At 37.3% G+C, this 14,521-nt stretch overlaps 1 protein-coding gene and 1 non-coding gene across 2 annotated transcripts; both read left to right on the top strand.

Moving 5' to 3' along the window:
* On the top strand, positions 1,066-6,396 carry LOC109837581 (U-box domain-containing protein 45-like). Its single transcript, XM_020405890.1, has 5 exons — positions 1,066-1,360; positions 1,953-2,138; positions 2,522-2,629; positions 3,342-4,492; positions 5,423-6,396. Exons 1-5 carry the CDS (start codon positions 1,286-1,288, stop codon positions 6,180-6,182), a joined length of 2,280 nt encoding a protein of 759 aa, XP_020261479.1. The 5' UTR covers positions 1,066-1,285; the 3' UTR covers positions 6,183-6,396.
* On the top strand, positions 6,536-6,608 carry TRNAK-CUU. The gene has a single exon. It is a non-coding gene; the product is annotated as a tRNA-Lys (tRNA).

The following is a 14,521-nucleotide window of genomic DNA, read 5'->3' as shown; positions in this document are numbered from 1 at the left end:
TTTTACCTCTAATTGAAATCCTAACAAGAGCCTCCGAAAGATTTCACCCCGCACGATGGAAACGAGATCCACAAATAGGAAAAATCCCATCTTTATCACCATCTGAAGCCCTAGACGAACTTCCAAAGCGATCTACTCATCCAATTAGCCTAAGCTCTGATACCACTTGTTGGGCTCTGATACCACTTGTTGTGTGCGACGGAAGCCAAAACCAAACCGATGTGCTTCGAGAGACCACATCAAACAAACGCCGAGAGAAGGCCAAAGAATGTAAAATAACGACACAAACTCAAACAGCCAATTTTAAAGTGGTTCGGTAAGTTGCCTACGTCCACCGGGCAAGAAGGGGATGAGGTTTTCACTAATAGAGAAGAAGAGTACAAACTGAGATTACAAAATCACACAAACTCACCAATTAACCTCACCAACAAAGCTCTAATTCTCTCCAAACAAAACCCTAACCAATAGCTCAGAAAATACCTCATTTCTGTGCTCCAAATATTCCCTTCACTGCTCAATTCTCTCTTCCAATCGTTCTATATATATAGAAATCCTAAAACCAAAAACATTCTAGGAATTCTAAAACCAAAATCAAAACAGATTAGGAATCCTAATAACCTGTTACCAAAACAGATTAGGAATCCCAGTAATCTGTTACCAAAACAGATTAGGAATCTCAATAACCTGTTACCAAAACAGATTAGGAACATGCTATCCAACAATTAACTCTCGAAGTAACCTGATTGGGTCTTTTGAAGCACATCGGTTTAATTTTGATTTTCGCCGCGCACAACAAATGGTATCAGAGCCAACACCCAGTAGAGTGCTAGCGTAGAAACAACATTAATTCCATGCGGCTATCCGTAGACTGTACCATTAACTCTGCCGACAGTGAAGAGACGTCCACAGTTTTCTCTTAATAATATCATAATCAACACCAACCAAACTATAATCACTTCTTCACTACTTAACCCTCAACATATCAATCATAACATTCATTATCCTAATCACATAATAAATAAATAAATAAACAAACAATAATCCTGAGAACAAAGTGCCTCATTGCGAGCCTTTGGTCTCACTCCTCTCTCTCTCTCTCTCTCTCTCTCTCACATTTCTGCGCAAAACTAGGATCTCTTTCTTCAACCCAACTGAGCGAGAACCCGAAAGTTTCAGGATAAGGCCCATTTTGTTCAAAACCCAATAGATTCTATTCCTTCTTTCTATCTGAAGAAATACTGGAGCTGAGAAAAATCTGAGGCTGCCGTTTTTTATTGTAATAAGGATGAAGTCTGTTGAGGGGAGACTCATGGATGCTGCTGAGATTGAAGAGAATCTCTTTGTAGTAGGTGATGCGAAGGTAATCTTCACAACTTGGTTTTTGGATATATAGAAAACCTTTGATCTCGATTGAGATGTTGTTGTTTATGGATAGAAAAGTTTTGATCTTGATTGGTCTTGAGGTGTACTATGCACGAGCACGTTAAGGAATTCCTTTACTAGCTGAGCAAGGCATGGCCCTTTTCATCCGATTTCTAAAGTTTGTTTTGCTTAATTTAGTAAAAAAAAAATCGTTTTCAGGAGTTATTACTATTATTATTTTTATTTAGAGCTCTATAAGCAGCATTTCCCTCTTCTGTAGTTTTTTTCCTTAGGTTTTTGATTATTTATTTTGCAACCCGTTTGTTAATATCTTTTTTACTGCTGCTCTATGTTCTTTGATGATTTTCATTTATGCAGATTTTCGAGTGCTCATGGGTAATTATAACACAGTTACTCACAGTATATTTCCTTTAAGCCAAGATTAGTGATTTATTTTGCTCACAGTATATTTTCCTTGTTTCGATTTCTGTTTTGTTGTTGTTGTGAAAGGATTTATCGATATACAACATCAGTCCTTTGATGATTTATCGAGATTAAATGATTGAAAAAGGTCCTATTTGGATTTGCAGTTACATGGAGGAATGTGTAAACTACTTTCCATGATTGTTTACAAAGTGTTGGAGATCTTTCCATTTATAGAAGCATCAAGACCCCGAAGCAAGTCTGGCATACAGGCATTATGTTCTTTACACATAGCTCTTGAGAAAGCCAAAATTCTTCTTAAGCATTGTTCGGACTGCAGCAAGCTTTATTTGGTGAGTTCTGTTTGCTATCCGAAATCTCGTAAAAAATCTGAAGGATTAGTTTATAAATCTGAACAAGGTATCGACTTCGCGAAAATTTTAGAACTTTTCGCTACGTTGATTTATTTGTGATCTGCTTTGGCATCGAGCCTAATGAACGCTTCGTGAAACCCTTGATTTTCACCTTATGTAGCTCTTAGCTACCAGAAGCTATTCAAACCGTCAAATTTATAATTTGTTTTTAGATGATATAAGTTCGAATAACCTGAGATAGGTATGCTCCTTTACTGAAATCTCATTACTGGTCGGTGTATTCTTGTTCATTTCATGCTAAATAAGGAGAAAATTGATTGTTTATCAGGGTACCTTATCTACGTTTCCTTTTGCTTTATCAGGCTATAACAGGGGACTCCATTCTTATGAAATTCGAGAAGGCAAGATGTGCCCTCCAAGAAAGCCTAAGGCGTGTTGAAGACATAGTTCCACAGGCCATCGGACGTCAGGTACTTAATGAAAATCAAGCCAGTACTCATTTCCATGTTATTACTTTAGAAGCCACCTCGAGTGATGTTAATTGATGGTGTTTTAAGGGTATTGGCTTTTAATCAACACCAACATGAAAGGCACCTCATAGTTAAACTCTAAACGCATCAAGAGATATGAACAGAAAGAGGACATTAAGAGAATTCAATGCATGACCTAGATGTTGGTCTTTCATAATATAAAGTTTGTTGAACACTGTGAAGCACCATAATATGACATCCTAGATGCAATATAGGGGTCATATGTACCTGAGAGATCGTCTCTCTGATTATTGAAGCCATAAGTTCCTTCATGTCTCATTTAGTTCTACTTGTTACTGCTAAATAGAATAATAATGCACTGTTTCATTCAACTGGCTGGCTAACTGTAGCTCTGTTTCAATTTATAATGCAGTTTCATTTCTGCACAACCGAGTCTGCACATTGTTAAGTAAATTATTTATTTATATGAAATTCAACATGTACATGCGAAACCAACAAGAACACATTTCACTTTAGACTCGGAGATTGATTCCTTTTTTTTTAAACCCAAAAGACTTATCCTTTTCTACTTATAGAACATGCCTGATAGGAAAACACAATACTTAATCATTTGAGCTATTCTGTTGTGCGGCAATTTCTTCTTTTTCTGCTCGAGGATTTAAACCTTATGTTTTCTCTGTGCTTATGCTAGATCTTGGAGATTGTCAATGAGCTGGAAGGCACCGTGTTCGAACTGGATCAGGTTGAAAAGCAAGTTGGCGATGATGTAATATCATTACTTGTAAAAGAGAGACAAAGTAGTAGTAGTAGTAATAATAATAGTCCTAATTACAATGGAGAACTCGAAGTTTTCCATCAGGCCGCCTTAAGGCTAGGAATAACATCTTCAAGAGCCGCTCTATCTGAGCGAAGAGCTCTCAAAAAGCTTATAGAAAGAGCACAAGGTGAGAATGACAAGCAAAAAGAGTCAATTGTCTCATATTTATTGCACCTTATGAGAAAATACTCAAAGCTCTTCAGAAACGAAGTAGGCGACGACACCGATTCTCAAGGATCAACACCTTGTTCCCCCACAACCTTTAATTCCTTAGATTATGTATCATCCCCTTGTAGAAATGGACGTGCCTTTGAGAGACATCTCTCTAAATTTGCCTACAGTTTCAATGAGAATAGGATGAAGAGATCGGAAAATATGCCAACTCCCCCTGAAGAGCTTAGATGCCCAATATCATTGCAGCTAATGTATGATCCAGTCATTATTTCTTCTGGGCAAACTTATGAGCGTGTGTGTATTGAAAAATGGTTCCATGATGGTCATTGCTCCTGCCCGAAAACCCAACAACAGCTAGCTCATCTCGGGTTGACCCCAAATTATTGTGTTAAAGGCTTGATTGCTAGTTGGTGTGAACAAAATGGAATGTCAATTCCTGGTGGTCCACCGGGAAATCTTGATGTTAATTATTGGAGGTTGGATTCTAGATCGCTAGGTAGTCTCGATTCTTGTATGATGAAAGGAGTTAAGGTGGTTCCATTGGAGGAGAATGAGATGGGTAATATAAACAATTGCTCCTGTCCAGATTTTAATGTAGATGATGGGGTTGGAAGATACACAAAGTTACTGGCTATGCTTTATGAAGGCCAGAGTATGAGGAAACAGCGGAAAGCAGTAGAGGAAATAAGGTTTTTGCTGAAGGATGATGAGGAAGCAAGGATTTATATGGGTGCAAATGGGGCTGTTGAGGCACTGGTCCAGTTTCTGAGATCAGCTATCTATGAAGGAGATGAGGAGGCTCAAGAGATTGGAACTATGGCTCTTTTCAATCTTTCTGTCAACAATAACAGGTATTCGGATCCGTTGTTTCTAAAGTTTAGATTTTATTTAAATCTATTGAATTACATCTTCAAATTGCTAGTGGGGAAATTAAATAAATGTCCCTTGTGATTGAACAATCACTTCTTATACTACATTAATGGCTACATGAGCAACTGAAAAATTTGCCTATTTTTTTAAGATTGCTTTAGCGCTCTTTTCCCTTATAGCACTTTACATGGAATATCTTCACTCTGGGTGTTCCAATTTGGAAAAGGCATCCAGATGAAAATATATGTATATGCAAATTTCATTATATAGGATGGTTATGTAATGTTTCCAAAAAAAATGGAATAAAGGCCTTGTTGTTTGTGATCTTGTAGGCGGGTTTTATAACATTCTAGTCTATGCTTTCTCAACACACGCAAAAAAAAGAAGGTATTATTGTGCTGAATTCAAGTTCTTGATACCTATAGGTTATATCAAGTCTTCATTATTGTTGTTCTACTTAAAATTAGGAGTTATTTATGTTTCAACATTTATCAAAAGACACAAACCAAGCTACTTTGCATATAATTAAGGGGTAATTACATATGGACCCCTGTAGTATCACTGTTTTGCATGTATTACCCCTGTAACTTCATTGTTGCAAATATGCCCCCTCAGTTAAAATATTTTGACTCTGTTACCCTTGGTGAAATTGTGGCAAGTATTGCCCCTGGATGAACGTAGTGATTCTATCCATGGTTTAAAAGAGCCTGCTTATGAAAATACTACATAATAAGTTCTAGCGATACTATGGGATCTATGTGCAATTAGCCCTGTAATGAATGCTTTCTTTACAGTATATAACAAACTGGTTTCTGTTGGAATATTGATCTTGGGAGAGATTCTTTCCAGTATTGTCTTATCAACTTTAAAAAGAAACTTCTAACGAGACGATCTCCCTTTTATTATTTCAGGAACAAGGCACTCCTAGTATCTAATGGAGTAATCCTCCTCCTCGAGCAAATGATCTCCACCTCCACAACTGAAGAGTCCGCCACTGCTCTTTACCTCAATCTCTCTTTTCTTGATGAAGCAAAGCCCATTATCGGATCAAGCCCAGCCGTCCCTTTCCTAGTTCAACTCTCACACTCTGAAGATTCCAGTTCTATCTCCAAGCACGATGCTCTTCATACACTCTACAACCTTTCCACTCAACCTTCCAACATCCAACCCCTTTTAAGCTCCAACATTGTCACCAGTCTCAATTCCCTGCTCATCTCCTCATCAGAAATCGAGAAGGTCCTTTCCATCCTTATAAACATAGCTACGAACAAATTGGGGATCAAGGAAATTGTGTCGGCCCCAGGACTGATAGCTTCACTAGCGATAATTTTGGATACTGGTGAGGTGCATGAACAAGAGAAAGCAGTGTCATGTTTGTTGATGATATGTAATGGTGATGAGAAGTGCATTGAGATTTTGTTGCAAGAGGGAGTTATACCTGCTTTAGTGTCAGTATCAGCAAATGGGACAGTGAGAGGGAGAGAGAAGGCTCAGAGGCTGCTGAAGTTGTTTAGAGAGCAGAGACAGCGTGAGCCTTCACCAGCTCAGCAGGAGACGAACGAAGAAGAGGTGATGGTGGTGGAGAAGAAGGCGATATGTAAACCGAGGAAGAAGTTTGGGAGGACTCTGAGTTCTTTATGGAAGAAGAATTTTTCGATTTATCAGTGCTAGAGGGTTTACTCATCGGTCTTGTAAATTATGGTTTTTTTGGGTGTGCGCAAGTTCTTTTGGAGTTTTGGTTGTAAGTTTGGTCTCTTTCAGTAGTTGTGGGTGTCATGGGCATTTTCCCTGTGCCTCATGAAGGAAAGTAGAACTGTATAGCTTCTTGATCTGGTAATATAGTTTTAGAATTTTAGCAGTTCTTCTGTCTTACTGTAGCTTGAAATTGGTGTATGTAAACTGTACATGAATATATAATGCTAAGGTGGGTGGGAATTACAGGGTCTCAGCGGCAGCAGTCGGGTGCTAGATCCTTTGCTGATTTAGTACAAGTTCTAGGTAATTTTAGCAGCCCCCTAGACAAAGCCCGTCTAGCTCAGTTGGTAGAGCGCAAGGCTCTTAACCTTGTGGTCGTGGGTTCGAGCCCCACGGTGGGCGCTGCTGGTTGTTCATTTTCCCATTTTTAATCTTTGGTCTTTGCACCATGCAATACTTAGCTTCCCCCCACCCCTCCTCCCACCCCACCAAAAAAAAAAAAAAATCTAAGTTCTTCATTTTTTCGGTTTGTAATTCATCACCATACAGTAGTCCTTAGAATTTTTTTTTTCGATTTGTAATTCATCACTATACAATAGTTCTTTACCACATGTTTTTTCGATGTAGATGATTGAAAGTCTATGGTTTTGTAACTCTCTAATAGCACCATTTGTTAGGACGTAGTCCGTACAATATCTATCGTTTTGAATAATAACAAACTCTCATTTGGTACTGTTTGTTGGAAAATTTGTGAAATGAAAATGATGAAAGAATTGTGTTTGATTCTATTCTCTCTAACTGCTTAGAAAAAGAATATTTACAATTCCCTCTACTCTTAATTACAATCGAATTCCTGATTACAAAAGAGAGGAGAATGATCTGGATTTTCCCCTTTGTTTAATTCTGGGTTCTTCATGGTGGCGATGGAGTGTTTCCATCGAATGCTCGCGTCAAGTTTGCTCTCCGTTGACGATCCGAACGTCTTGTTTTACTGGAACATGGTTTTCTCCTCACGATTTGACGTTGTGGAGAACTTGCGTGGCAAGTTTAAAAATAACTCTTAACGAGTTAATCACTTGCGTGGCAAGTTTAAAAATAACTCTTAACGAGTTAATAACTCAGAGCGAGTTTTAGAAGAACTTGTAGAGCAAGTTTACTCAGAGCGAGTTTTAGAAGAACTTGTAGAGCAAGTTTTGAACTCTGATCGAGTTGATAACTCTGAACAAGTTTGAAACTTTATGAAAGAGTTGATTTAACCGAAATCGGTTTATAAGCAAAGGATGAAAGCTCTCTGTTGTTGAACGTTGCTGAAGGATGAACGTCGATCTTCCCCTCGCTGCCAAGCCGAAGATCTTTTCGCTGCCAAGTCTAAGATCCAAAAAGCCCGCCCCAACTCAATTGAGTTTTCCCACTATTTATAGGGGATTTAGGGGTGTAACCGCCCCCTTAAATCTCTCCTTAATGAGGGTTTAATGGGGTGTAACTGCCCCCCATGAATCTCTCCATGATATGGTAGTGATCCCCTCAAATCGTGGGGAGAAAACTGTTCTGGAACCGTTCAAATCGTGCTTGAACGAGTCAAACGCTGAAAACAACGTTCTGGGCCCTAACTCTACGTTTTACACCTGAAATACAGAGTTGGGCTTGTTTTAGGCTGAAAACGCACAGGTCGCGCTGCGCAGAGATGAACTCTGCGTTTTGGACCTGGGACACAGAGTTGGTTTCTGCATGAATTGTGCGTTTTTGGACCTGGGACGCAGAGTTGAGCTCTGCATGAACTCTGCGTTTTGATGTTATAACACAAGGATGACCTCTGCGTTTTGAGGTTATAACGCTGGTTCGACCCGTGCGTTTTGATGTTGCAACGCAGGTCCGACCCGTGCGTTTTGATGTTGCAACGCAGGTCCGACCCGTGCGTTTTGATGTTGCAACACAGGTCCGACCCATGCGTTTTGACGTTATAACGCTGGTTCGACCCGTGCGTTTTGATGTTGCAACGCAGGTTCGACCCGTGCGTTTTGATGTTTTATAACGCTGGTTCGACCCGTGCGTTTTGATGTTGCAACGCAGGTTCGACCCGTGCGTTTTGATGTTATAACGCTGGTTCGACCCGTACGTTTTGATGTTGCAATGCAGGTCCGACCCGTGCGTTTTGACTTTGAACGCTAGGGATGAACCATGCGTTTTGATTTGAAGAGACCGTCGATTTATAGTCTCTTTTGCTAGAGCGTTGCAAAGACCGTCATCTTATAATCTTCGTCTTAGCTCCTTAAAAATATGAGAGTCGTCAGATTATAACTCCCGATGTTGATTGTGAAGGCTGTTGATTAGAGCTTTCATCAGTTGTTGCGAAGGTCGTCAGTTTGTAACTTTTATCGATCTACGTGAAAGTCTTCAAATTGTAACATTCTAGAAGTCGTCAGATTGTAACTTCCATTATTGGTATTTGATGGGGATAAACTATCTGTTGTGATTTTTAGACAGCCTACAGGTACTAATAATTGCTTGAGATGATATAGCACATGTGAAAATAAGTTTACAAAGAGAACAAGGCGAAATGATGCCAAAATCAGCATGCAAGCTAATTTTAGCATTGGACCCATCGATGGTGTTAGGAATCCATCGATTGGGTTGAGGTCATTGATGATCTATAGGAATTTTAAAAAATAGAAATTCAAACCATCAATGATTTACAAACACCCATAGATGTGCTTAGGACCGATCAATGGTCATGAAGGCCCATCAATGGTTAAGACGGCATAGTCTAGAATTGTTAATTTAATCACAGCTGTTCATTAATCTCTTTCATCTCTACCTTTCACTATGATTAGAATATCTCTTTCCTGATTAATCAGAGGCTATACAAGATTCAAAGAGATAAATTTGGAGGAGAGTAGGGTTTTAAAAGTGAGCTTAAAAAGGGAAATTTTAGGGTTTATTTGAAGAAGATTGAATTGGTGTTTTGAACCCAGAGCCTCAACAAACTCTTTCTCGTCCCACTCATCATCTTCGGATCATCTTAGAGAAATAGTTGCCCTAGGTTTCATCATCCACACAGTTCTTCATCAAACTTTACTTTAAATCACTGAAGAATGGTTTGTTAACAAAAGGCTATAATATCTTTTATATTTTTTATGCTTAAACTATACATGGTTGTTTGTTTCAAACTTATTTTTAAGATACACTCCAGCCGGTGATAATTGATGGTTAGTGCTAGCTAAGGCAATGTGCTACTCATAGTAGAGAGTTAGGTTAAGCGACTGGTTTTAGGTAGATCTTAGAGTGCAGTCTTTATAAGCTTATTGAATCAGATTGTGATTCAATTGAACTCTTGGTATAGTGAAGAAACCCCTTCGTAAGAAGGAAAAGTGGACGTATGATTATTATCCAAACTACTATAAAATCTTGCGTGTCCTTGGTTGTTTGTTCTTTGCTGTTATTTTATCTATTATGCTGCATATCTTGAGTTTTTAGCGAAAAACGGTAGCAACTCTATTCACCCACTAGATTTATATCTCATATCTAACAAATGATATCAGAGCCTCATTACCCATCTTTAGGATTCACAACCAATAGTAGAGACGTCCAGTTTGACTGTCGTGTTGTCTTTTCCTGAAAGACACACTGTGAACCGCCCCCAATTTTCAATCAGACTAACTATACCTATTGGAAAGCATGTATGTGAGTCTTTTTATTATCCATCGATTATGATGTTTGAAGTCTATAGTGAACCCACTACTGTTGTAGAAGAGGTCACATTGTTACTCCTAGAGACAAGTGGAACACTCCCATCAAAAAACTTTATTCCTTAAATGTAAAAGCTATGAATGCTCTTTATAATTTTTTAACTATTGAAGAATTTAACCGTGTTTTAAATCATACTATTTGTGTAGGAAATTTGGAAAACTCTAGAAGTTACACACGAGAGAACTTCACAGGTGAAAGAGGTGAAACTTACAATGCTTGTGAATAATTATGAAAATTTGAAGATAAAAGTCTTGGAGAGTATTCAAGATATGCTTACCCAATTCATGGACATTGTGAATAAATCTAAAGCTTTGGGAAAAGAGTATGACAACAAAGAAATTTTCTAGAGTATGACAACAAAGAACTTTCTAGAAAATTTCTTTGTTATCTTTCTAGAGATTGAGAACCAAAGATAGTAGCCATTAAAGAATTGCAAAATTTCTCTAATTTAACTCTTGAGGATCTTGTAGGTAATCTTCTCAGGTTTGAAGTGCGATTAAAAGAGAGAGAAGACGCTTCTGAAGATAATTCAAATAAGAAATTATCAATCCTGAAGGCCAAAAAGGAAAAATCCCAATCCAATAAGAAAAAAGAATCAAGCTCAGACTCTGATGGTGATGACAAGAGCGGGATAGGATTAGTAGTTAAAGGATTCAAATCATTCCTAAAGATAAAAGATGGGCAAAGTTTATACATAATAAACAGAATCAGAACTTTACTAAGGTATGGAAAACTGAATATGAATAATCAGATTCTGAATTTACTCGTCATCATTGATGCCATAGAAATGAATATCCTCTCAACAAGAGAGATTACAGAGGACAGAACAAGAGCTTCAAGGCATCGTGGGATTTCCTAAGTGAAGATGAAGAATCAGAAAGTGACTTGAGTTCGAATGATAGGAGTCACCATTTCATGACCAATGCCCATATTTCAAAAGATTCCGAGGATGACAATTTGGATAAGGAAATTCAATGGAGCACTAAGGAACATGGAAGCACAATGTATTTAGACTCAAGATGTTCTTGACACATAATAGGTAAGAAAGATTCATTTCTTAGACTCTACAAGAAAAAAGATGGAGATGTGACTTTTGGAAATAACGTTAAAGGTAAGATTATAGGAATTAAAGATAAAAGTGATGATTCTTTTAAACTCCTTAAGTTTTACTTGTTGATGGTTTAAAGAAAAATCTTATTTTCATTGGTCAGCTTTGTGACAAAGATGTGTCTATTCTTTTCGAATCTACTATATGCAAATTATTGATCCAAAAATAGGTTTGATTGTTTTTACTTGAAATAGACATGCTAATGTATATACATTAAATTTTAATGACATCAAATCTGGCAGTGTAAAACTCTTGGTTACAGGAGGAGAGGAAGTGAACTTTGGTATAAAAGACTTGGACATGCAAGCATGAGTTTATTGTCAAAACTCTCAAAAAAGTTAGATGTTTGTTTATTTCTATTTTAAAAGTGAGAGTTTATGTAAGGCTTGCACGAAAGCAAATTTATAAAATCCTCTCATAACTTGAATAATTTTATTAGCACTTCTAAACCTCTACAATTACTTCACTTAGATCTTTTTGAACTGATATCCGCATATAGTCCAAGAGGGAAGAGTTATTATTTAGTTGTGGTTTATGATTACTCTAGATTTACATGGCTTACATTTCTAACCAAAAAGAGTGTATGTTTTAAAATTCTTAAAATTTTTAAAGAGTGTTGAAAAAACGGTCTTCCTATTTGTATGATTTTTTCTAATCACGAAGGTGAATTTGTAAACAAACATTTTAAAGAATTTTTTGCTAATAAAGGTATCACTCCTGAGTATTCTTCTCCTTGAATACCATAATAAAATGGGTTCATTGAGAGGAAGAATTAGACTTTAGAGAAAATGACTAGAACTATATTAAATGAGTATAAATTACTAAAGCACTTCTGGGCTGAAGTAGTGGACACAACATGCTATGTAAGTAATAGAGCTTATCTTCGACCTATGCTAAACAAGAGCTCTTATGAACTTTACTATCAAATATCCCTAAATATCTCACATCTTCATATTTTTGGTTGTAAGTGTTATCTTTTGAACACAAAAGATCAATTAAGAAAATTTGATTAGAAAGTTGATAAATGTATGTTCTTAGGATACTCTTCATGTAGTAAAGCTTATAAGTTTACAATAAAAGAACTAAAATCCTTGAAGAGTCTATTCATGTTAAATTTTACAAAACTCACACTTCTATTAGTTTTTTTGACAATACAGATAACTCACTTGTGATAAATCTAAACGACCAGGTTTGAACAAGAGAAAAAAGGTTAGGAAGAATCACGGACAAAAAAGAGGAAACAAAGGGAAAAAAATGAGAAGACGATACTTGAAGATTCATAAGCCATGCAAAATCCTATAGATTGAGAAAACTAACAAATTGTTCAGCAAGAGATCACCAGAAAAGAAATCGATAGCCACCTACTCATTAAATTTCTATTATTGTTCCATATTAATCACAAAAGATAGGTGAAAGTAAAAAAATTATCAATCCTTTCTTGGAAAGTTCTATGCTTATGTGAATTTCATATTTAAAATAAAATCTAAAAATATGAATGAGGCTATCAATGATGAAAATTAGAGTGCTGCAATGTAAGAAGAGCTTAATCAATTCACAAGGAATAAACTTTGGAATTTGGTTTCTAAACTTAAGGATCACCCTATTGTAGGAACTCAACGAGTCTTTAAAAATAAAATGGATGAAAAAGGTAATATCATGAGAAATAAAGCTAGACTTTGTTTTCGTCAAAAGTTGATTTTTTCATTGCTGTTAAACCTGTTACGCCGTTTATCGATTACAAGTTCAAACCGAAAGAAAAGTTAATCTTTTTATAAGATCTTCTTACAATGAAAAAGTGAAAATTACAACTTTATCCAACAAAACGCAACAGTAGTTTATCTCCTATTGCTTTGCGTGGGATCTTTGTTTGTGCCAGAGACGCATTAGTCCGTAGACTAACATAGATTAGATCCGATTGACAAAATAATTATGCTCTTACTTCACGAAGGAAACAATCACAGCAGCGACAATTACGACCAAACGAGATTGTGGCTCTTCTCGAGATTAAAACCAAGTTTTAATCTGAAGGAAAGAGGGGGAGTGAATCTCAAATCTTTTGAAGGCTTTTTTTAATGAAAAAGTTCACCAAGATTCGCCAATTCTCCGAAATTCGTGGTTTACTACTCAATTCGACAACACCTCGCCCTCTAATTTTCAGTCCCTCTCCAATGAAGACCTTAGGCTTCTATTTATAGGATTTTATCACCGTATTTTCTGATAAGATCAAGTATTTTGGCATCATCTGTAGTTGATAACCGTCCAAGTGTACTTAAGGATAGCTTCAGAACAGTTGGAGACGTCCTAGGATGAAAGAATTCTAAAAAAACATCGAAATCCGTATTTTGGGGAGTTTTGAGAGGTCAAAACACTCGTGGTGGTTCGGAGCGGGGGGAGCCACCATTTGGTGACTCGCATGGGTGCGAGCTACCATTTGGTGGCTCACACTCATGCGAGCTTCTTGGCCTATTTCCTTCGTCTTTTTGATGTTTTGGCTATTTGCAGTCCCTTCAGTTTGCTTGTTTTACGCTTGTTTTGCTTTTACGCGCGTTTCGTCGCTTCGCTGACTTGTATGCTTTTAATGATTCACCTTTATGCGTTTACCGGCGTTGGATAATCTCCCCTGACTCAGATAATAATATTCATCATCTTCTCTCCATCTTGAGCTGTGTTCAGGGACCTATTAGGTAATGTTTGACTCCTACAGATACCCCCTCTAAAGTGTTTCAGTCTCGCTTCGTTTATAGAAGAGCTTGGAATACTTTGGATATGATAGGCCCAACCTTCAGTCGGTGTGAAAGGACCTGTAATTAGCTTCAGCTCTTGACTTCTTCAGTCTTCAATCTACTCATTATTTTGTTGAATAGATAAAGTTCTTCCGGTGCTGCGTTTATCATCTTACTATTTGTTGAAGTCTTGAATTGAAATTGGTGTGTAAGTTTCTGAACTTAGCTCATGCCATTGAGTTGACTTTGTACTGATCATCTTGTCGGGAATTCATATCTGAATGTGATTGAACTCTTTGACATCATTCTTTAACCCAAAATTTTTCTTAGCCTTGTTTTGGTAAAATTATCGATGCGTTGACCGACATCGACCTTTACTGTAATGCGTTAGCCGACGTTATCACAGTTTATACTCGTACATTTGCTGGAGTCTTTACAGTTTATGCTCTTAAGGTGTTGGAAAGAGGAGAACCAATTTATATTCGTATACTCCTGGGAGTTTTGGGAATTAGTTTAACCTCATAAACCCGTTGAAGGTCGCCGGGTTATCCTTAAGAATATTTTATACGATATTTTTTAGAAACTTTCCATTGAGGGTAGAAAATAGTTTAGACTCGTATACCCATTGGAGTATAAATACAGGTATCAAATATGTCAAAAATTACCCGAAAATGGGTCAAAAATACCCATAACTTGACCAAACGGTTCGCACGTGTGCGAGCCAGGTAATCGTGGCT

Source organism: Asparagus officinalis, chromosome 4 (genome assembly GCF_001876935.1).
Source record: "Asparagus officinalis chromosome 4, Aspof.V1, whole genome shotgun sequence".
NCBI classification, from domain to species: Eukaryota; Viridiplantae; Streptophyta; class Magnoliopsida; order Asparagales; family Asparagaceae; genus Asparagus; species Asparagus officinalis.
This window is presented reverse-complemented; position numbering and strand designations above follow the sequence as displayed.